This window comes from Strigops habroptila, chromosome 4 (genome assembly GCF_004027225.2).
Source record: "Strigops habroptila isolate Jane chromosome 4, bStrHab1.2.pri, whole genome shotgun sequence".
In the NCBI taxonomy this organism is placed as follows: Eukaryota; Metazoa; Chordata; class Aves; order Psittaciformes; family Psittacidae; genus Strigops; species Strigops habroptila.
In genome coordinates this window covers 9,352,877-9,377,662 of record NC_046358.1, presented here as the reverse complement: position 1 = coordinate 9,377,662, position 24,786 = coordinate 9,352,877, and the positions used below count along the sequence as shown (strand labels likewise).

At 37.2% G+C, this 24,786-nt stretch overlaps 1 protein-coding gene across 9 annotated transcripts in view; it reads left to right on the top strand.

The window, feature by feature from the left end:
• Positions 1-24,786, top strand: part of KIAA0586 (KIAA0586 ortholog) — an 84,657-nt gene that overhangs the window by 19,525 nt on the left and 40,346 nt on the right. For 7 of the 9 annotated variants that reach the window (XM_030483073.2, XM_030483074.2, XM_030483069.2 and 4 more), the window contains 14 exons: positions 1,166-1,354; positions 2,262-2,449; positions 3,753-3,860; positions 5,211-5,291; positions 10,566-10,762; positions 10,993-11,111; positions 11,404-11,588; positions 14,312-14,471; positions 15,071-15,296; positions 15,783-16,030; positions 16,507-16,583; positions 19,214-19,348; positions 21,264-21,444; positions 23,600-23,736. In XM_030483073.2, coding sequence (XP_030338933.1) covers positions 1,166-1,354; positions 2,262-2,449; positions 3,753-3,860; positions 5,211-5,291; positions 10,566-10,762; positions 10,993-11,111; positions 11,404-11,588; positions 14,312-14,471; positions 15,071-15,296; positions 15,783-16,030; positions 16,507-16,583; positions 19,214-19,348; positions 21,264-21,444; positions 23,600-23,736 — 2,231 coding nt within the window. Of the gene's footprint in view, positions 1-1,165; positions 1,355-2,261; positions 2,450-3,752; positions 3,861-5,210; positions 5,292-10,565; positions 10,763-10,992; positions 11,112-11,403; positions 11,589-14,311; positions 14,472-15,070; positions 15,297-15,782; positions 16,031-16,506; positions 16,584-19,193; positions 19,349-20,306; positions 20,561-21,263; positions 21,445-23,599; positions 23,737-24,786 lie in introns of those variants that run through there. The other 2 variants (XR_003990975.2, XM_030483075.2) reach the window with 2 other exon arrangements.

The following is a 24,786-nucleotide window of genomic DNA, read 5'->3' as shown; positions in this document are numbered from 1 at the left end:
GTTGGTTAGAAATGTTATTCTCTCCAAACTTATTTTTCTAATGCCTGAAAAATAGAAGTAGAAGCACTTTTGTTTGACTTACAATATGTTGATGCCTTTTGGGGGGATGTTTCAGGCAGTATTTATCCATTTAGATTAAAGTTAATCATTTCCTTAGTATCTACTGTTTGCAAAGAACAGAGGTTGAGTAAGACCTTGCATGACTGTACAGTGAGAAATGCAGTATTGCAATAAATGTTCTCCTCTGTTATATGCTTAGACATCATTACATACAAATGAGTTCTGGGTAGCTATTTGGCAATACATTTTCAAAATTGGACCAAAAAATCAGTGCTTTCTCGATGTTGCAAGTCAAGACTTACAGGTATTAGTTATGGCTTTATTTTCAGTAGCAGTGGGTTGTTAAACCAGGGATTTGTAGATTCTACTTGTTCCTTTGAATACCTGTCAATTTTGTGGTTGGAGACAAAGCGCATTTATAAAATTGAGGCAGTTAATCAGATGAAAATTTGGCTATATCCTATATACTGTCTATTTTTTATGCTAGGCTTGCATTCAAACTTAAGCAGGGGAAGTTTAGATTAGATATAAGGAAGAAGTTCTTTACAGTGAGGGTGGTGAGGCACTGGAATGGGTTGCCCAAGGAAGTTGTGAATGCTTCATCCCTGGCAGTGTTCAAGGCCAGGTTGGATGGAGCCTTGGGCGACATGGCTTAGTGCGAGGTGTCCCTGCCCATGGCAGGGGGGTTGGAACTAGATGATCTTAAGGTCCTTTCCAACCCAAACTATTCCATGATTCTATGATTCTATGCTCTTGTAATGCTGTATTTCAAACCTAAATCATGGGTTTCTTCTTAGCTGCTAAATCATACATTTCATTCCAACCTACTACCATCCTCATGTCCTTTTCTTCATGTTTCTGTGCCTTTATTTGCTAGATTCAGATGCTCAGAGTTTGTAATTTTAACTCCTTCATTGCTATCAATGCTGAGACATCTAACCTAGCACTTTTAGATTCTGCCCTTTCTGTCTCCCTCCCTTGTTCCCTCCATCCCACAGCAAAAAAGTTACAATTGTTTCAGTAGAAGGGCTTAAATTAGTAGAGTATGATGTTACTGGTTTTGTACCTGTCTTGATGACACGCAGTTTATCTGCTCTTGTTTTAGGTACAAAGGTGAAGTCAGCAGGAACACAGACTTGTTCTCGCATGCAGAAGGTGGTAACCAGCCCTGGGAAACAGCGTCCTTTGTATGCACTAGCCCAAGAAAATCACTATCTTTTCAGTCCAAGTCGAGATGTGCCTGCTGTCTGTGGTCCACTTGAAGGTCACCTAATTCCTATGGCTATTCCACTAGGTAGGAGCAAATAAAGGATAGAAGGATGTGTGAAGGTTAATTACTGCTACTTCATGGAAATAAAACTTATGTCATCTTATGTTAGTGATTTGGCCGTGAGATTTGGCTCATGAGATTTGAAGCTGCTCTTATGGGAAATCTACATGTGGGAACAGTTTAAAATGTTCTGGTTCTCCTCATTCTTCATGCTGGATGTTTGGCAGCACCTGACAGAGCAATTATTTGCTTAGCTGTATCTACTTTCTTTGGTACACTTTGCATTTCTAGGCTGCTGCTTCTGGCTGTAAGTTTGGTATCCATGTAAGCAGAAACTGAATCATTGGCCCCTAGATTCAACATTATGATGACATTGGCCCAACAATTTCAGTAGGGTTGTGCCTAACGCACCAAATTCATTGTCATGGCTTCTGTATTTTTGGATCTTCAAAAGAACCTTTATATAGGCCTTGTATGGGGAAGAGTGAGTATTATATTGGCATTTAAAGAAGATGATTATTTTTAAAAAGGGTGTCTCAAGCAAAAAATTGTGGGATGCTATAGGAAGTGCAATGGTATTTTGAATATGATTAAGAAAATGTGAGGTGAGGGAAGCATGGTATGTAGTTTTTGAACAACAAACACAATGTAGTTATTCTTGTTTTCAGCAGTAGGTGTCACCGTAGTCAAGAAAAGTAAGTAATATTTAAAAATGGCAGTGTTGAGTTTACAGTTTCTGCTGGGAAAACCTTAAGATTACCTGATGAAGCACTATAGTCTGGCTAGTGTTAGTAGGGAACTTTGTAATTGGTCTATAATTGTGCACGGGATCTCAGTCTGTCTTATGTGAAACACAGACACCCTGAATTTAATTTTTCATTAATTTATTAATTTACTGGCTTTGGAGATTTATATATATCTCTTTCCTTAGGTCAAACACAAATTAACGATGTCTCACTGCTGCCTGCTGGAGTTGTTATGGGTAAACCACACCCTGTTACAGTTACAACCTCTATTCCTCAAGTGCCACCAAAACCATTGGTTGAGATAAAAAAACCAAACATAGCTGTAATAGAGATGAAATCAGAGAAGAAGGATCCACCTCAATTGTCTGTGCAGGTACATGTCAAGAGTGATGATTATTTATTTGTGGTTTGTTGGTTTTTTTTTTTAATTTAGTAAATGCTAACCAAAGAGAGTCTCATCCATCAGTAACTTTGACATCAGTAGATGGTTTTCAGTAAGTGTTAGAAACATATAGAATGGGGGGACCCAGAAGTTGTCATGCTATGCTAGTGGTTTTATTCATATTTTAACAATTATCTTTATTATTTGACCAAAATAGTAAACTATTTCTTCTGTATGTCACCTGTGCAGTGTGTCTGTAAAATGTGTCATGTTTTCAAATCTTATTTTTTTTAAAAGAGATTTTTGAGTCAGAACAAACTTGGAATAGAAGAAGTATTAATGTAAATGTCAGTTCTCTTGGATGACTGCTTTAGCCTTTAAGATTTCTGTTTCAAGCATGATAGGCAACCCAAGGATTTCACTCCTGATGAATCAGCCATTGTAGTCCTTACCTAGTGGGTTTGGTGTTTTTAATTTTGGGGGTTTTGTTTGTGGGTTTGGGTTGTTGGTTTTGGGGGTTTTTTTTGGTTTATTGTTCATTTGTAGGTGGGGTTTTTTTTGTTTGCTTTTTTGTTTTCTGCTTTGTTTTTTAAATTTTATACATGTCTGCTGTCAGGGAAGTTAATATTTCTTTCATATTCATTATTTTTGATTCATGGAACTCACTTAAATACACATAGAGGAGTGTTTTTTTTCCCTAGCTGTATCACGGTATTCCACCCACATACATTTTCCTGTCATTTCACCCAGTTCTTAAATGTCTAAGGTCCCTTCCTGCTCTGCTTCCCCTGAATTGAGCAAGCGTTTAAATCTTTGTTTTTTATAAAACCAAGAACATGTTTTGATGCTGTAATGGATATGCCTTTATTACGAATTATATTCTAATATAATTATCCCTTTATTTTACTATACCAGATGAATGACAACATAAATCCACTAAGCAGCCTATGTGGTGGCTTGTAGGCCAACATAATGTAAACTAATTGCAAGTCAAACACACATCTGCTATATAAATAGTTATAGGTATATTCACCTTTTGTCACATGTGAGACAAAGTGTCAGGGAATTAGAGAACAGAGAAATGAGGTACTGCAAGGAAAGAGCTGAATGTTTCTGGGGTTAGTTTTTGTATGTTACAGTATTTTGTTTTTCAGAACCAAGTTATTACCAAATACAGGTCTGAGAAACAGAAGATTAGTAGCTCAGTTGCAAGTGGAAGAGAGAATCTGAAAGTTCAATGATAGTAGCTGAGCTAATACATAGATTTTCAGAGTCATGCTTTATTCTGTTCTAGGTGTTACCAAATGTAGATATTGACAGTATTTCAAGTGACAGTGTGAGTGTAAACCACGTTCTTCCAAGCTCCGAACCCACACTTCCTCCTGTTGATACTGTAATACAGGTATTGATTGACCTAAATGTCTGTGAATTCAAATTTGTTAAAAATTTATTATCTCATTATTCTGTTTGAGTTGGAGAAATTAGACAGTTCCAGGAAAAATGGAGTAATTATTTTAAGGAATTGATAATATGAGGTATTTGTTTAAGGAAATGAAAAATTGCAGCTAGACACTGGTCTTCCAAGATTAAAAAATCACTACAGCAAAACTCTAAGAAGAATAGCATTTCTCTGTCCTGTTAAGGGTTATAATGCTTCATTGCCTGATGTCTGTCTTATTTATACTGGCTTCAGTGTTCTGGCATGAAGGCTGAGAATGTTCTTTGTTCCTTTGTCTGCTCCTTAGCTGTACTTGAGTGGTTAGTGGCACGTATGCGTACCCTATTTACTGGTAGCCTGTTCTGTGTGGAGCTGGCCAGTCTACTTTATTCTCTTTCCATGTAATTTTTCAAAAGTGTTTTTAGTCTAATCTAAGCAGTAATGGGGCGTGTTTTTGCAACTAAATGGTGTTAACTGCCGCATGCTGAAGGATAAGGTTGTAAACTAGGGCACATGTTGACGTATTGTTTCTTCCAGCGGACTTCTGTCTTGTGCATTGCACAGACCGGACAGTGTGTGATTTATTTTTGTATAGTTATTTTACCTTCTGTTTTCCCTGTGTGTTAGCTGCTATTCTGACTTCAGGAGTTAAGTCTTCCAGAGTCCTGTGGTCAAGACAGAGACCATGGATAAAATAGCTATGATTATTTAAAATTGATTTGATTAAAAAACACTGTAGAAATCTTCCTTTTCCCTCTTTTAGAGTGTGAGGCACTGGAACAGGTTGCCCAAAGAAGTGGTAAATGCTCCATTCCTGGCAGTGTTCAAGGCCAGGTTGGACAGAGTCTTGGGCAGCATGGTCCGGTGTGAGGCGTTCCTGCCCATGGCAAGGGAGTTGAAACTAAATGGTCTTAAGGTCCTTTCTAACCCTAACCAGTCTATGATCACAAAGAAGTAAATTGCTTAAGACACTTCTAGACTCTTTTGTGCTATGTTTTACAATATTTTGTCTTACTTTTTTTTTTTCTCCAAAAAGAATTACAGATACTGCCTTAGAACTTTTGATGTTCACATTCATTAGATTTGGTAACAGCAGGTTTTAGTTGTCATCATGCAAGAAAAAGTTCTAATAATCTCTTTTTATGCTATGCAAAGAAATTACTTTTAACTTTTAAGGTGGATAAAGCATTTTTTCAGATTCAGGCTATTGTCAGTGAGTAGTGATTTAATTGCATTCTTGTAATGAAGTTTTCCTGCTTATGCATTTTTTCACCCAATATGAAACACCTAACACTTCCTATCTGTCTTTATAAGACTCCAGAAGATATACATAGTGAGGAGGAAGACACAAAGTTTCCAGGAACTAATATCGTTGATGTTACTCATGTCACACAGGTAATTATATTGCAAAGGTCCTTTCTTTTTAAATGCTTTTATATTTGTTTTATATTGTTCCATCATAACTGAAAACACGATGTAGAAAATTAGTTTTACTAGCAACTTTAAAAACACACATTTTGAGAAATACTGAACTGTTTACAGTGATAGAAACAATATTAGAAATTACAGTGTGTTAAGTAAAGAACCTCTGAAGAATTAAAATTAAAAAAAAAATAGCTTTTATTTGCTTGTGTTAGAATCCACTAGAAATAAAGGGAGTTCTCTAAAATCAGCAGTGATTATAGCACTTAGATTTCACAATTTCCAACCCTGAATGTAATATATATATAAGATGCTCTTACAGATTTGAAGTAAGGTGATCTATATTTTAAAATGTATTTTCTGAGTGTTCACTTTTAGAAAATCTTGGTGTAGAGCAATTTACTTATGCTTTTGAGTTCCTAAAATGCTTTAGCCTATCGTCTCATTTCAGTCCAACACTATGTAACTTTAAAAGAAAAAGAGAAGCAGTGTATGTGAGTTTGTGTACAACGTGTACATCTCATGGATCCCAGTAAGAATTCACAAACTTTCTGTTTTGCTGGATGCCTTGTTAGTGTCTGTGCATGTTTAACAATGTTGTTTCTGGATTATGATAACATGGGTTTATTTGAGATAACTCTTTTACAGTTTAATTTTTAGCAAGCCCTTCTTTTTCTGTTTTTTTGTTTGGGTTTTTTTTTTTTTTTTCTGTGTTAATTGGCCTCTTGTCAGAGTAGGGGCTGATAAAGCTCTCAAAGTTGGTGAACCAGCCTGAATTTCACTTCTGCAGATCAAGAGCAGAAGGAGAATCTCAATGATAGCTGGGAAAGGCTGCCTCTGCAGGAAGCAAGATGCTGCCAGGCAGCTGTTATGGAGTATCTTGCCCCTGTGAAACATGGCAGCTTCCACTTCCTGCTGCGTTTAGCATTCAGTAAATGACAAGAGCTTGAAATTGCTGTTGTTGCTAGTATTTCTCTTGAAATGCTTTTTCCTCAAGCTTCTTTCCAGTGAGCTAGACTTGCTGTGTGCATGTCAAAATCTACCCAAAAAATGTATTCTTTTGACCTTTTGATATGCTCCTAATCCCGGGATTAGAGTGTACATCAAATATTAATTCTGTAGCCTACAGGTCAGTATGGTAGATTTATTTCTAAAATGAATTAATCATTTAACATTACCAGTTAGTTGAAACAGTCCTAAAGGGGTGGTTTACCTATCAAAAATGGGAAAATTATCAATTTTTGGTTTCAAAATTACCTTATGTTATTGGAGGGGAATCGTAAATCTATTCGAACAACTTACTTTTGTTTGCACAAAAGGCTTTATTTTATGAAAATAAATAGGAAAGCTGTTTAAGGAACTGGTTTATGAACGAACAAAAAAAATTGCAGTGTTAAATTTTTATATGTGAATAATTGTTATTCATCTTTTCTTTTTTTGATTTTTCTCCTGGATTGCTTTTATCTTTTATTTTTGGCAATAGGATATATTTTAATCACAATAACAAAAAAATGTTCCAAGTGAAACATATGTTTGACCTATGACCACACAGACAACATTCTTAAAAATGTGCAAGGCAAACACAATGTGGAAGCATAAAATCAGCCTCTGGAGTGGCAGGGTTATTTAAGACATCAAAAGAAAGCAAAGTTACTGTTATAAAAGAGGTTTTGGATTCATGAAAAAATGTGCATACAATGCTATACAGGAAAATAGATTATTGTTGTCTTTCTCCCATACCCCTTTTATTATGAAAACTTAATTCTGTTAGAACTGAAGAGGAAAAGTATTTGTGTCAAATATCCTTCCCTCCTTCCCCCCCCCTCCTTCCCCCCCTCCTTCCCCCCCCTCCTTCCCCCCCTCCTTCCCCCCCCTCCTTCCCCCCCTCCTTCCCCCCCTCCTTCCCCCCCTCCTTCCCCCCCTCCTTCCCCCCCTCCTTCCCTTCCTTTTTCCCTTCCTTTTTCCCTCCCTTCTCTTCTGGTTTTTTTTTCCTCTTTTTTTTATTCCCTCTTATCTTTCTGTTTTTCCCCACCCCCCATGGCCCTTTCACACCTCTGGCTCTGCCCCATAAACACATAAAAAGTGTTGTACTCTTCCCTGCATCCCATAATAAGTCATTATGTCATCACCTCATCCAAATGCACCTGCCTAACCTGAAGAAAGGTATTATGGAAAGTCTTTCCATGGGCTTGTCTTGCGGGGTTTCACTCCTGGATACCAGGGCTCAGCCCTCTCCTGCATGGAGTAGCAATGTTGAGGGGCTCGATTGCCATATTAGATTATTCTCTCACCTGCTGTCATTCCTCTGTGCTCCGTTTTGTGGATGGAGACAAACCTTTAATCACATAACCTAACAGTAATTTGTTTTAACAGTTTTGAGGACTAATGCAATGTGCCCCAACCTGTAAAACACAAGCACTGCCATGGGAAGAGGTCATGTGCCTTGCTCTCATTGCAACCTTGCTGTCTAATGTTTAAAGACTGAGAGCTTCACCTTCCAAAGTAGTTGAATAACATGCTGTTCTTGCAGAATAAGAAAATTCACATGTAGAATAAGCAGAAAAAGATGTTACAGCTTTGATTTACACACATCTTTATTTTTGATCAAAAAAGTAGGTTCAGGCTTTCTGTACAGAAGAAGTTTCCTAAGGTCAGCCCTTGCACGGACCCTGCCTTATTCCAGTGTAAGGAGCTTGCTCAGTTAACATGAGCCCAGAACAGACCTTAGATTTATTGAGTCTACTCTCCAACTCTTATGAGCAGCCAAACCCTGTAGTACCTTTAGCAAATGTACTAGGATTTAAGATTAGAGACTTTCTGGTCTCTCTGAACATGCCCTAATTGCAAGGTGGGGACTTGTTTCTCTGAATTTTTGCCTCCATTTTGAATACCACTGCAAAATCTATAACCTGCAGAGATCAGAGTAAACATTTTCCTCAGTCCTGGTTTCCCATAGATGTTCTTGGGAGCAGTATTTTTTTTATATGTCTAACTCTTTAGACAAAAGATCACAGGTGGCATATGCAACCTGAAAATTGCTTTAGAAATCTGTCAAGAAGAAATCCATCAGTAAATTTTGGATGGCTTTTTATAAAGACTATACATGTACATGCTTTGGTAGTGGAACAAAATTAATCTATAGCACCTAGTAATTTCAAACTTTCTTTTAATTATCTGAATGTAATTTGGGAAATAAAATTTTGGCTTGATGCTTTATTATAAAGTACTGTGATTAATATTCAGATCATTTTTGAAAGGCTTTCTAATTTATGCTGTATTTTGATATGGAGACATGATAGATATTTTCAACAGTCTCCAGGGAGGTAGAATACAGAACTGACTGCAGATTATTCAGGTTTGGTCTACAAGGTGATATATGTGCAAGTTCAATCTGTATAATTAAATACAGACTTATTTTTTTTTTTCAGCAGAGATGATATATCAATTCCAAATGAATACAATTTTCTTTTGGATTTGTGCACTGTTAAGTATAAATGTTTTTGCACATAGTTTAGAAATGCAGGAGAACTGCAAAAGTTTGTCAGAAGTTACTAAATGTAAGATTTATCGTGTGGACTTTGTTTATTTAATCCAGATGTTTGTATTTTGCATACTTTCAGAAGTATTAAATAGGCAACATCAAAGGAAATTTATGGAGTAATGCAGTCAGAAGAAAATGCATAATGAAACACTGGACAAAGACATCTTTACATTTGCTGTCAGAATGAATTATGGTTATGAATACATATATCCTAACAGAATGAACTGCTTATCAGCTTGCAAGGCATGCAGTGTTGTTCTGCATTTAACTTTGCTGTCTTATTTCTATGCCTAGAATAGTTTAGAGATCTTAACTTGTCACCCAAATATACATATTCTGTTTTTCCTGCTTTGTAAGTTACAGCTTTTCTTTGAAGAATTATTGCTATTTAAAGATCCAGAAAGATCCTGCTCCCCAATAGCAATTTGTTGTAATACCCATCCTGGACCTATCTGACTTTTCAGTTTTAAAGAATATTGAGGAAGGAGAGAAGTATGAATTCTGGTTTCGGGAAGGAGACAAGAAAATGTTACTAGCTTTTTTATTTTTCCTTCTCTGTTCTTTCTGTTTCAGTGATTTGTTGTTTTATTCATAGAAAATATGTAGTGTTGGGTTTTTTATTTATCTTATGGGTTAAAAGTAAATTTAATTTGGATAAGGGAAAATAAGACTTCTTTTTTCACTGTGTTGGAGATTAATCTTAGTAAATGTTGATTTACAGTGAGCTCTTTTATGCAATGTCACATATTTCTCATTGGTAATTTAGGGCTTAGATCTTCATCTCTTCCTGGCATACCAGATTTTCTTCTTGGAGAATCATAGTGCTATTGGAGACATTTGTTTTTAATACTATGAGTGAAAGATGCATGTTCTCATCCATCATGAGACATTCTAAAGTGTTACATTGTGATATGATGGGTTGGTGACTGCTTTTTGGGACTTAATGCTGTATATGTGATTAGAGGGGAAAAGGAGGGTGACATCTTTGGAAACAGTCAAACATTATAACACACAACGAGTAACTTCCATAACTTTTTAGAAATAGCACATTAAATTCAATGTGTCTGTGAGGATCTTGTGAATTGATTATGCAGGAATACCTTTTTACTTTCAGGAGCTGAAATTAATGCAAGTATAACCATACATGGAACACGTGTAAATTATTAATATTTAGTCTTCAGTGCTGGCAACTTTATTAGAGTTTTGACTGACTATATGCTTGTTAACTTTGGGGAATGTATCTTTTCAGACAGGAGACTTTAAAGTAAAATTTTAATTTCTAAAAAAAACCCCAACAAGACCAAACAACAAAAAAAATGAACCCAACAAGTAACTGTAGAAAGTTTTCTAAGCTTTTTTGGTTAAAGGAGGAGCATTTCGGGAGTATACATGTTAAAGAAACCTGACTTATGTCACAAGTAAATTTCTCAAGTATTAGCATTACCATTGGCTCCTTGCCCTGTGCAGCACAGGCAGGAAATATGAGCCAAATCATGTTTTACTTAGCAGTTTCTATAGCTTTATGCCTCTACAGATTTATGATTTGCTAAGTTTAGAATTGCATCAGTTAAGTACAACATACTACGAAGGGAGAATATGCTGTGACACATCTACAAACGTTTCTTAAAAAAAAAATCTTATGGTTACCTTTAATGACATTGCCTTCCAGAAATGCACCATAACTTAATTTACTACTTATTTATTAGGATCAGGAAGAGGAGACAGATGAAATTCCAGAGTTTTGTGAGCCTCTTCTGGAGCTTAGTGGACAGTTTAAAGTTGCCTCACCAAAATACAATGGTCCTTTGTTTCCTCGGGTGGTTTCTACTCCTCAGCAGTCTTCTGATGTTTTGGATGAATTGATTCAAAGGAGAGAAACTATAGAAAACAGGTTGATAAATTGGTGAGTTGCATTGTGACAAGATAAATAATGTCACTCATAAATTGGTGACAAGAAAATATGTATGAAAGAAGAAATTACTCCATATGAATACCTTCCCTTTCTTCTCATCACCTTCCTTCCGTTCTCCTTTTTCTTTTGAGCTACCTTGCATTTTATGTCAAGAATGTTCTTTTGTGTACTTCTGGGTGTCTCGGTGTTTGCTGATAGTTAAACCCGTTTTATTCTGCTAGGGTGGAACAAGAAATAATGGCAAGAGTTATCAGTGGGATGTACCCAGTTCAGAAAGAAACCGTGCCCAGTGTTAGCACCTCAGAGAGTGAAGACAGTGACACTGTAACCTCTGATATTGGTAAGCAGGAGTTGTTGTTCTTGTAATAGGTATGTAAAACATTACCTCCCTTATATAAATGTGTGATAATGAGAGAGAAATGCATTTCTTCTGTGATGTCACTGCCCTTTGCTGCTGCCTTCTTTTATGATCCTGAGTTGCTTCCCTACTGTTGTTTACCTATCTGTAAAATAAAAAAGAAATAACTTTTTGCAAAGGGATGTTTAAAAGTTCATGGAGAATGAAAGAGTGGCTGTAGTACAGTACATGCATTTTAAGAAGTGGGATCCAGATGTGTGCTTTATGTTTTCAGTTGAAGTTGCAGGTGGTGGAGGATTTCAACTCTTCATCAATGCTGGCGTGCCTGTGGACTCAGAAATGATAAGTCATTTTGTAAATGAAGCTCTCAGTGAAACAATTGCAACCATGCTGGGAAACAAGCTGGCTCAGAAGGCAGTTCCTGCTACAAATGTTCTTCCAAGCACAATGATTATGATGGTAAGAGTCCGATTTACTTAAGCTTTCCTACTGTAGTTCTAAGGGATAATTTCTTTGCGGCATGATGGTTCAACTGTGCAAGACAAAAATGATGGAAAAAGATTGATGAACTGAATGTGCATGATTTGCATTTTTTGATTATTCCTTATTATACCCCAGCAAGCAACAAGATTAAACCTATTTCATTTTTAAAAAGTGTTGAAAAGAAAAAAAAAAATTCCTTTGTGCTGCATGCAATATGCTGTATTTATTTATTTACTTTAAGGCTGAGCACAAAGCTGGTTTCTAATGGGAAGCCTTGGTACTTAATTTCATGTCGCCAAAAGGTAGCTCATATTATTTTCGACAAAAATAGCTATGCTACTTTCTTCTGAAGAAATGAAATATGGAGAAATTAATTTCTTTATATAAGAAGAAATAGAATCTGAGAGCAGAATTATTTTTGGTCTTGTGGGCTTGCAGCCATTCTTTCATATCTATGAAATTAGTACTAATTCTTTCTAAGTTTTCAGTTCAGTAGTTCTCAGCAAATGCTTAAATGATTAGTAGAGCTTCCTGTAATACAGGATAATTTTCTCTGTTGCCTTTGATAATCAAATGACAGCTGGCTCTTATTTTGAGAACAACATGGCTGTTCTACAATCTGGTGTTGTATAATGTCTTTGAGATGAATGTGGAAATTGCTGCACTTAGAAATCTAACTATTCAAGGCTTTGTCGAAAGTGAGATCAATTATTCTATTCTGCTCCAGTGCATATAGACTGAAATATTACCTAGTGCCTGCTGTAGTCAGAAGTAATCATTTCACTGCTCTAAGCTTAAATACAGCCATCTTGCATCTAGAGAGCTCTTCCCCACTCCATTACGGATTGAGGAGGGTATGATGTCAAAGTGAACTGTTCTTTGTGTCTTGTTCTGATACTTAGAAACCTCTTCTAATAACCATTCTATATTTACTAATGGCCCTCTTAAGCTTTCTTGTTTCTGTATCAGCTTAAACTGAAATGATGTTAGGCTGAAATGGTTGTTTCTCCGTACTATATATATTCATTTACACACTTCAAGAGATTAGTTTTGTCCCTTTTGGCCTTTGTTTGATTAGGCTAAATAAAGCAATCATCTGTATGTGTACCATTTTGCAACTCTTACTGATAAGCAGCACTTTTATGTTTTCCAATTTAGATTTGTCTTGACCAGCAGGTAACACTAATATGCTAATAGACATTTTTAATAATAATGTAGTGTGCAAGGTGTGGTTTCCGTAGTGTCTTAGTTCTCTTTTTTGCACTTCTGCTCAGCTTGTAGCAGAAGTTCTTAAGTATGTAGTTTGTGCATTCTTGATCTACCCCTTCTTGCTGTGAAGTTTTTTACCTAGAACTTTAGCTGCCCAGTTAGTGAGTTCTTCGGTGTTCACAGTATCACACAGTTTTGTGTGAACTGCCAAATGAGTTTGCACGTCCCACTTCCGAGAAGAGTTTTTATTAAAAATCATCAGTCTGAGGATTTATTATGCAGAAACTAGCCTGGAAGCCTTCTTTTAGCCCCATTATCTTGTTTTCTTTATGAACTGTCAGAGAACAGGGCTGGAAAGACCCTGGAAAAGTCCATCATATTCCTCCACAGCAGGCTAAACAACAACCATCATACTTGCTTGTCACATTCATCTTCGTCGCTGTCATTTTTTAAGGAACATCACAATTACATGCTTATTTTAGTGCTTTACTGTCTTGGCTGTTGCTTTCTTTGTATCTTCTCTTTAGCTGATTCTCTCACCATAAAATTATCATACTGACTCCACTTTATCTATGTAATGAAATACTTTCTTGCTTAATGTGACATTAAATGCCTTATTAAAATTAATATAATCATATAATTCATATTTAGACTGGACATTGTCACAGAATCATAGAATACCAGGTTGGAAGGGACCTCAAGGATCATCTGGTCCAACCTTTCTAGGCAAAGCATGACCTAGACTAGATGGTCCAGCACCCTGTCCAGCTGAATCTTAAAATGTCCAGTGTTGGGGAATCCACTGCTTCCCTGGGGAGATTATTCCAAAGGCTGATTGTTTTCATTGTGAAAAAATTTAGTGTCCAACTGAATCTCCCCAGCAGTAACTTTTGCCCATTAAACCTTGTCTTTTCCATGGGACGCCTTGTAAAAAGGGTCCTATCTTCTTCATAGCCACCTTTTAAATACTGGAACATGGCAATAAGGTCTCCCCTAAACCTTCTAGTCCTATGCTGAACAAACCCAATTCTCTCAGCATTTCTTTACTGAAAGGGTGGTCAAATGCTGGAACAGGCTTCCTAGAGAGGTAGTCAGTGCCCCAAACCTGTCGGAGTTTAAAGAGGCATTTGGACAATGCCCTTAATGCCATTCTTTAACTTGGTCAGCTCTGAATTGGCCAGGCAGTTGGGCTAGGTGATCGTTGTGGGTCTCTTCCAACTGAAATAGTCTATTCTGTTCTATATATAATGATTTCCAAATGTAATCATTCTAATGCATAATTTACTTAATCTAAGCATGCTGCCTGGTGCCACTTTATGTTTAGGTGGAGGAATTAGATCCATGAAACATGTATCTAAGCAACAACTGTTTCTGTTCTCTGATAACTTGCCTTTCTCTCTCTTTCTCGGCTATCTCTGTGAATACTTGGAAGATAGGAATTTTACATTGAGATAATAACTGTGGTTATGGTTTGCTTTTTTTCCGTTCAGGAATCTTTTGTGCCTACTCCATTGCCAACACCCCAGGCCACACCACCACAAACACCACCTTCACAGAAAGAATTGCCTCCGGTGAAAACTCCAGAGTCTTCTCTATCTCTTACAGAAATGAATGGGGATGTTCATGAACATGAAAATATTAAAGAAACAGGTAGTGAAAATAGTAATTGAAGTTTAGAAGTTGCAAATATGCTTTAATCTACTGCCTTTAATTTTCATCTTCAAAGACATGTCATCTCTCGGTAGTATTCTTGAGGCTATAATTCAAGTGGGAACTCATGTAATACAAAAAATGTGGGCTAATTCATATAAAAAGCAAACATCTTTTATTTGGTAACAGTTCTATTTTCAAACTTAATGCACATTTCTATTGTGTGTGTGATTTCCACCCCTCCCAGCCGCTCTACAATTTTTCACATCAGAAAAATAGCTGTATTTTTTGCTGTCTTTTGCTCCTTCCTGTATTTCTAATGTTAATTAAGCCAAATTTACACTCTCCAAGTAAAACAGCTTGATTTTTAAAATGCAGATCAGTCTCCGTTATTAAGGGAAGTAAGTAATTGAGGTTTTATTCTAGCTCCTTCAGATGCCAATGCTGTACTTAAAAGAAACTAGTCTTAATCTAGTCTTGTCTTCATAATTGTCAAAAGGTATCACAAAAACAAACACTTAGTCAAACTGACTATCTCTCTGCCTGAGATTTACTTCCTGCATTCCTTTCTGATCTGAAATTTGACTTTACCCATGCAGGAGTTGAGATTCCAGCTACCACTAGTCGTGTTGGCACACCTGTGGTTACCCCTGTCAATACGCCACCTAGAACAACCACACCAAGCCCTCCTGCCTCAGAATGGGTCTCCAAAGCTGTAAAAATGGAAAGTCCAAAGCCCCCAAACCCATGGGATGATGCAGAACTTCCTCTGGAAGAAGAGAAACCCAGTCCTTTAACTGAAGAACCATTCTGTCCCAAGGCTGTGTGAGTTGAACAAGCAGCATGGTTTTCTTTCTACATATATCCTCAAAAAGTCAGTGGAAAGAAACGCTTAACGTATATATCAGGAGGCATTGAGATAAGCCTGGGTTCTTTTTTTAGTTGTTTGTCTTTGATTTTGGAGAAAAATGTGATATCAGGACCTTTCTCAGGATTTATCAGTCGTTACTCATCGTCTTGTTGAATGTTGTACTTAGTAAATTCATATTGTTACACCTGCCAGTAATAGGTGTAGTGACAATGAAACATTTTTATTGTCTGAGTGGGAATACACATGGTAATTTTTAGTTATAACCAGAAATTAGTTATGTTAGTTAACCATATTGATTATTGGAGTACTCTGTAAAATGCTGTGCTCTTTCATTTGAAAAGAAAATGCTTGCAAGTTAATTTTTCAGTATTGATTAAAGACCTTAGTCTATATTTTCAGTGCATTTTGGTGTATTCATAATGCACGTTCTTACGTTACAGTGAGATGTCCGTGGCTAATGATGAGGAACCCGAGGCCTTGATTTTACCATCTCAGCAGTCATCAGCAAGGCCCTTCGAATCACTTCCTTGCAATCCACAGGTTCCATCACCTGTGCCTACAGTTAGTTCTGGGCAGTCCACGCAGGAAAGCAGCCTTACTCTCACGGAAACGGAAACAGAAACTGCAGACAGACCCATCTCAGAAGGGGAGGTACTCTTCAGCTATGGACAGGTGCTAGCTGCAAGAGGTAACTAACTAGACAAATCCCTGAAAATTAGAATTTGGATTAATTTTTTTTTCTTTATAAACTTCTCTTGCAGTTTACTGAAGTTACATTTCATACATTTTCTGATAAAACTGCAAGCATTAACCTGGTCCTTAACTTTTAGTTTATGGTTTTGGATTTAAGAGACCTCATGTCTCTCAACAAAATGCTTATTAATGAAAAATGTTTAAATCTGCTCTTTTGTCATAAGATCAACTTGGAAAATAATTGGGGTTGTCTTAGTACCACGTGGTACTAAATACTGAGTTTTTATTGAAAGAAAGGTGTAAGAGCAATGTTCTTGGAAGCTGAAAATACGTCTTTGTAATGCGCATCTGGCAGTAGGAATTTCCAGCTTTACTAAAGCACTGTGTTGCAATTATTAAAGAATGTGGCCTTGGCTTTCTTTCATATAACTTGCATGTTTTTTAGCATTTGTAACTTAAAATATTTTTCAGCCTTAGGAGGAGGAGGATTGTCTCTTCCAAACCTTGCTGAGAGCTTAACCAGTACTTTACGAGATGCCAATGAAATGGTAAGGAAATGTTTCAGAAGGAAATGGAGTTAGTGTGGTATTTTACCTTAAGCATCTTGATAAATTGGATGTGCATTAAACGTTTTCACCTTCAAACTTTTTGAATTTATGGTTTTAAGCTGTACTCTTACAAAGAAGGTTAGAATTTCAGAGATCCAAAGAAAAAAACGACATTATGCAAACTAATTAATATTTAAAAAAAAAGTTGAATGATTTATATACTTCTGTAGGTGAGAGATAGCTAATATGCATTTTAATTTCTTTGTTGTTTTCAGTTTTAATACATCTCAAAAAGAACAGAACATTTTTATGCTCTGAACTCTTTCAGCTTTGAGCCATCTTTTAATTACGTGTGTGCTTAAATTATTAAAGTAGGTTAGCTGAGGCTGAAGTTAGTTAAAGCTGCTTAAAACTTCAGTATAGTTTCTTATCTGATGTTTGCTTTACTCCGTTGTCCCGGAAGCCTCCTAAGTCAAGGTATTTTCCATTCCCTTTCTATTTTAACACTTTCCTTTTCCTCAAATGCTTGGACTTTCCCTCTCTGTGTAATGCCTTTTAGTAGGGCATAGCTGTCATATAAATAATCATATCAGGTAGAGTAATACTATCTTTAGACCAAACTGTTTTCTTTATGACAGTATTGTTTGGAAGGGAACTCCGGAGGGATTTCTAAAAACTTCTGGATGGCCTCTGCATCTTCTGGAAGATGTCCAGATAGTTGAGATCTGCCATGAGGATGAAGACCTGGAATCATCAGACCCCTGTTAATGTTTGTGGAAAGCCTCCTCTTACTTTTTGTTGGTCTGAAGCAGGCCTTGCGCACAACACCCTTAGTGTTCCTTTCCCCTCAGATCTCGACTCAGACCATCAATAAGCACATGGAGGTCTGTGAATTCAAGGAATGATTTGACCTAGGACTGAAAATTGGCTAAGCTACTGGGCTCAAAGGGTTGTGGTCAGTGGCACAAAGCCCAGCTGGAGGCCCTTCACTAATAGTGTATGGTAGGGGTCAATGTTAGCAGCAGTGCTGTTTAACATGTTCAGTAATGACCTACATGATGGGACAGACTGCATCAGCAGCAAGTTTGCAGGTGATGCAAAACTGGTTTATACACCAGAGGGTTGTGCCACCATTCAGAGGGACCTCACTGGGCTATAGAAATGAGCTGACAGGAATCTTACCAAGTTCATCAAGGACAAATGCCATGTGCTACAGCTGAAGAGGAACAACTCCATGCACCAGCTGGGGGCTGACAGGCTGGAAAGCAGCTTTGCAGAAAAGAACGTGGGGATCCTGGTAGACAAGTTGAACCTGAGCCAGCAGTGTGCCCTTGTGGCAAAGAAGGCCACCATCATCCTTTGCTGCATTGGGAAGTGCAGGTCAAGAGAGGAGGTTCTTCTTCTTTATGAGTACTGGTGAGACAGCATTTGGAGTATTGTGTCCACTTATGGGCTCTCCAGTACAAGAAAGATAAGGATTTACTGGTGTGAGCCCAGCAAAGGGCTACAGAGATGATTAAGGGATTGGTGCATCTGTAATACTGAGAGCTTGGATTGCTTAGCCTGGAGAAGAGAAAGGCCTGGGAGGAACTTAGCAGTGTATATAAATACCTTGTGGAAGGAAGTAAGGAAGACAGAGCCAGACTTTTCTGAGTGGTACCCAGTGAAAGACAGGAGACAGTGGACACAGATGGAAATTCAGGAAATTCCTTTTAAATACAGGAAATGGTTTTACTGTGGGGGTGGCCAAACAGTGCAAGAGGTGCTCCCTTGTGCAGTTGGGTTGGACTAGACAATCTCCAGAGGTCCCTTCCAACCTCAATAATGCAAAGTTTAAATGTCCTAGAGTAGGAATCCACTTTTCTCCCTACCTATCCTTCCCAAACATTTCTACTATACATGGCCATGCTTCACTTGTGCATACTTTCCCATCTAATATCCATGATTTCATTCATGTCATAGTTGTGAGACTGTGCTCTCTGAACTTGCAGATCTTTCTGTCTGTTGTCCAGATTTTCCATGCAAGCATATAGGCACCTGAAGAGAACACCCTCCTCTTGATCGAGACTGTAAAAGTTCCTTTTGTGGGCTTCCCTTTATGTGCCTCCTCTGTCTACCACTCTCTTAAATTCTGGTCTTAAGACTCTGTTATCAGGCGAACCTAAATTTAAGTTCTTTTAATCAGGTTAGGCTTTCTAAGATGTTCTTCCTTCTCTTTGTCAGCTGGATTGTAACTCCTTCTAATAGTCCTCCATCCTCAAACTAGGCTCTCTGGTTGAGGAAGCTAAATCCTTGCTGGTGAGAGTAGTTCTGCAGCCAGATTGTTGCTAGTGACCAGTATGTGTGAGGATTTAACTGTTTCCCTGAACTTTGGAGGCCTAAAGGACCTTGTTCTTCTCTAAGTATTGCAGTCTTATGTATCAAATAAAGACTCTGCATGTCTGTGGCTCAAAGGAGAAAGCAGTGTGTTGTCAGTTTGCTTATTTTTAAATGCCTAGATTTTAACGAAACAAGTTCTCAGTGTGGAAACTGTAACAACTTATTTTAGTTCACAATTATGCTTTTTTTTTTTTTTAATAGTAAGAATGATTCAAGTTATGTATTATGTAGATTTTGTGTCTTTGTTTTAGGATTATGATCCTCCCAGTGAAGGGCAAGTGGTGAGAAGACCAGATAAAGGCTATCACAGGGATCCTGTCCTGACTCTTTTAGCCAAATTAAATCAAGCACCTCTTGCTGCACAAGAAGGAATATACCATTTGGAGGTAACTTACGGTCCTTTTCCTTCCAATACAGTAGTTTTGAAGTGATACTTTCCTACTCAAAAGTAATATTTCAAAGCTTATTCTTTCTGTTGGCTACAGAACAGGTTCATACACTTCATTTCCTGCTGGAAGCGATCCCATTTCTGTTGTCTGTGTTCTTGTGTAAAACTTTTTAAAAACACTGAAGGTGAAGTGTTGTTATAGACACGATAACTGTGTGTGATATCACACATACCTCGTTTTCAAGGTGTGTATGTGATTGTTCCAGTGTACCAGATTTGTCCTGTTAATATGAGTACCAGGGAAGTTTTCTGTCTCTTGAGCAGTATAGGTGGTATGCTTAATAGTACAAGTTCACTGCACTTAACAGCCATCTGAGAGTTTTAGGGAGGTATGAAGAAAAGTCGGGAAATGTTTACGTGCACTTTTGCACATGCTGTTGATACTGGTCTTGGAACAAAACCTTGAAAATATCCATATCCAGATGTCAGAAAAAACAGACTAACAGAAAATTGTAACTATCTGTGTAACAAAGAATAACAGTCATTTTTTGCCACACATTTAAGTATTTTCTATGTAGAAAATAATAATTTGAACTGGATGTCTAGTCTAACTGACATAGCTAGAGGAATGTTTAAAGGAAGTGAGCTTTGAATACTGCAATATGGTTCAACACTTTTTATTTATGGCAGATCTTGCTTTTTGTGATTTTATTGATGCATATGCAGTTTCTTCTGTCTATCCTGGTCAATTTAGTCTAAATAATTACTAACTTCACTCACCTCCTTAGCTGTTCCTTTGTCTGTCTTTATTTTGCCTAATGAGCTCCAGTGGATGGACTTAATGAAAAGCTTTCTACAGTGTCAGCTCTGAGTCTGTCTGTAATTGTTGAGACATTTTCTCATCAGCACTACTGATTACAAATGCACCTCTAATTTGCTTTTTCCCTTTCCCATAGTTATGGATTACTCAGTCTCTCCATACAAGACACTAATAAACTTACCCCCACATCTGGCAAGATGTGTGCAAGCATACTTTCTCACTTGCAAGAGAAAGAATATTCTCCTAGGTATTACTAATTTGCCTTAGAACGGTACTGTGCACGTGTGTATGTGTATTCAACCTGTTTTCCTGCATAGAAACAAGCTGGTTTTTTTCTCTGAAGCTTTGAAAGTCAAAATTCAGAGAACAATCCCTATTTTAAGTGCCATCTAAACCTACTTAAAAATTAAACTTTTTATCTGACATGCTATACAACACAGCATCAGTAGCTTTTACATGCTTCCAGTACTACAAGGTCAGGCAGTCAACAATGGCTGTACGTGTAATATTAAAGACCCCATTAAAGAGCTAATAATGTAACTTAGGCTCTGATCATGTTGGGATATCACTACAAAAAAAAAAAAAAGTTGTGTTCTTTGTCTCTAAGTGATTCTTTTCTGTCCAATAATGATAAATATAGGTCTTAATTTCAAACCCAGTTAGGTGATACCACCTCACTTTCAGTTTTCTTTATTCAATGCTAATAATATACTATTACTACTGGTAACTACTACTTACCCCTGGGGAGACTGAGGTTGAACGCTAGAGGAAAAATTCTCACAATTGGAACAATCAGCCATTGGAATAATCTCCCCAGGGAAGTGGTGGATTCTCCAACACTGGACACTTAAGATTTGGCTGGACATGGTGCTGGGCCATCTGGTCTAGGTCATGTTTTGCTCAGAAAGATTGGACCAGATTATCCTTGAGGTCCCTTTCAATCTGGTATTCTGTGATTCTGTGTGACTGATTCTGTAGACTTAAGGTTTTATATGTTTTAAGGGTTAATGTAATTAGATAACAATGTGTAGTTTTGGGAGAAATACATTGGTGTTTTTTATATCTACTGTTCTGATGTTGCTGTTCTATGTAGGATTCTGATGATAGTGTTGGACAGCTCAGTGAAGGTCAAAGACCAAGGCTGACCAGAGCAGCAGAGAGAATCCTAATGGGACATCCAGTTTATGTGGACCATTTGACAGCTCAGACTTCTGAGAACAGACCACACCAGAGTTTCCGTTCTCCATCTCCAGGGCAACTTGCCCAAATTGGAGGTACAATTAGACTGTTATTTCTTCTCTGTGATATGTATGTGGATTCTGAGGGTCTTCTACAACAGTATTTGAAATAATTTCAGTGAATATGTTAAAAATCCAAGATTAAAAATTTATAGGCGATTTCTGCAATGAAATCTTTTGCAGTTCTATTTTGAGAACTGAATTTAGTTCAAGCCTTGCTTCCACTCTTCGTCTATAGTATTCTGCAATTTGAACAAAAATCATGGCAAGTACCCATTTGCCTATAGAAAAGTTGATTTGTAAAGTGTGTATCTTATTCTTTTAAGCCAAATTCAGTTCTCAAAACCACTTAATTTGAGCATTCTTGAAGTTGGTTTCCATAGGACAGGTATTAACACCAACAGTTGAAGATACTTCTCTCTGTCCCCTTATGCAGCATACCTCCTGATTGGTTTTATCACTCCATCAAGGTGATACTGCAGTGTCTCATAATGGGTGATATATTTTAGCTTCATATATTCCTATAGCAATATGGAAATTCTTTTTTCCCAGATGAGGGTAGCGGAGAAGTACACATAATGGCTTGCACGAAGTATTGCAGGGATGAGTTGATACGGTAAAGCAATAATTTATTTCTTTTCAGTTGAAATGAGTCATGTAGCCAATGGTCCATCCTTCCTCTCCCTTATTTTTTAATCTCAGTTTCTCTGTTGTTATCTGAAAATCAAGTTTAGAAGTACCTTTTCAGGTATATACAGGGGAATGCCCTGTGCTTTTACATCTGTAATAATCCCATACTGAGTTGTATTGCATTCCAATGATTTTTAACTTAGCTTCTCTCCCTCTCCACGAATGGATACTGTGCTGAACACCAGCACAGTGTTCATTCACATCGCTGAGGAAACAACACTGTAGGATCTGCTTTCAAAACAAGAGTTTCTTCACGTTAGGGAGGAAGAGAAAATCTTGTTTCCAAGTCCTTTTGATAGTGAAGTCAACACTGAATAGGAAACAATCTGTTTTTGAAGGGGAGAACGGGGTAGAGGGGGAAGGAATGCTCTATGATAGTTTCTGCTTTTCTTCCAAAACTTTTTTATCTGTCCACTGGCATGTGAGATTATATGTTCTTCAGTCTATTGCAAGTTAGGACTAAGAGCTATTTCCTGAATAGCCACAAGAGTTATAATCAGGTCCCTAATTTTATTTTATAATTATTTTTAGGGATAATATTAAATAATTGTTACACCAGTGAGTTTCAAAGTTCACATATTTCAGGGTGTGTATCTCTGTACATTTAGCCTTGCAATGGATGCTCAGTTTCTCTGTCAGAATGAGTCACAGATACATCTCGAAGAATTCTGGGGATTGCGTGTCTATGGGTATCTTCAGTTTTGTGACCAGTTTTTATTTGTATCATGGAAACATGATGTCTATTTGTAGGATGGAGCAGGTGGTGTTTATGTAGGTATATAACAGCACCTTGATGATCAGTCTTTCGTTTATAAAGCCTTGTTTTCAGTGCCTAAAGTCATGGATATAAAAACCAACATGCAAATGAAATGTGGCACATATAGTCTTAAAGTGAACAATAATTACAGTTAATTAAACAATGATTACAGTTAATTAGGCTTAAAATTAATTCTTTTGCTCTGTATGATAGCAGAAGGCTAAAGTTAGTTCATGAGCTGTCAGTACGCTTTTTATAAAGATGCTTTACACAGTTGCAGGCTGCAAAAACATGATAAATGCTGGATTATATAGCAAATTATCCCTTTTAAAAAAGACTATATACCATTTTCTTTTAATTCAGACAACAGTGAAACATTTTCATGAAGAAGCCTTTCCAATCTCTTTCCAATATGTGTGCTAAAGCTCATTAAGCATATAATGGTATGATGAACTATGCAGCTTTGAAGTTATTATAAATGCTTGCCATGTTAGAAATCTGCAGATGATAAAACTGATTTATTTTTCAATTTCCACAATCATGTATTTCTTATTTCTTTTTCCCCACAAGAACAATTTAAAGGCTATAAAATGAGCCATGTAAGAAGGAAGTAATTAACTTTAACATTGCGTGTCCCATTGCTGAATCTTGAAAAGCTCCGCATCTTGCCACATGAGTTGACTGGAAGATTATTAGTTCAGTCCATCAAGGAATTTTTTTGTTCTTATTTTTCTCTCTTGGCAGAAATTCTTGGAGATGAAGATACAGCTCGTGGTCCAATGCTTATGGCTGAACTGGAATCGCAACCAGTTTCAAATCCTGTTCTGCAAGCAGCCCAGTCAAGCTGCAGAGTGACATCTCTCTCAGAGGATCTGTCCCAGGTAAACCTAAGGATCTTTTCTATGACTAGTCAGAAAGTGCAAACTGAAACCATGCAAACTGAAACCTAGGAAAATAAATTTTCTGTTTCACTGTGGTGACTGACACCACAGAACTGGTGAATTTAAAGTACACATTCAGCTTAGAAACTGAAGTCAAGACTTCATGTGCGTAATAAAAATGATCGTGTATACTGTGACGAAATCCTTACAATATGCTTTCTATTAGGTTCAGACCTCTCATTTATTCTGTACTTCCTCACAGCTTCACTAGTCTCACAGCATCTAATACTATACATACTCAGTTCACATGAGGCATTCCAATGTTTTAGGGGCACAGTGCTTCAAATACAGAAGAATAACTTGATGGATATATGGGAGAGAAAGCAACAATAGAGGTTCAGCCTCATGAATTGTAACTCTTATTCAGCATTTCAGGAGCTTCCTTTGTCCTAGTAGGAGAAGGATTAGAAAGGCGATAATGATGAGGTATCTGAGAATATTTGAAAGCAGATAAAGATCCTATTGATCTCTGCTTGAAACCTAGCGAGTTAATCCGTTGCTACTTTATTAGTGTGTGCTGTTACCTAGAGATGATGGTTTACTTGGTAACTAAAGATAAATTTAAATAGTGAGCGGAAAAAGCTGAAAATGAGGCAGGAGACTGCTCTTTATTATGATAAGCTTTACAGTGTGTTTGAAAACGAAAGTATCTTATGTTGACCTGTCTCTGGTTTTATGTTTTGAAGCTTTGATGTCTATCATGCCACTGGTGTCTGAGCAGTTCTTAAATATGTCACTTCGGATGACAAAGAGGATTTTAAATGTTATACCTCTTTCACTTTGAGATCACCAGAACATACTATTTCTTGGAATGATTGTTCACAGGCAAGACTGGATTCTGTTAAAGCACTGTGTCTGTTGGGGTGAAGCTCATATCCTTGTTATCACTTCACAAGCCAAAAGTAAAAAGGAGAGAGAGGGTAAAACATGTTTCCTTCTTTTAGCACCATTACCTGTGATAAATAACACAGTGATACCTGCATCTTGTGC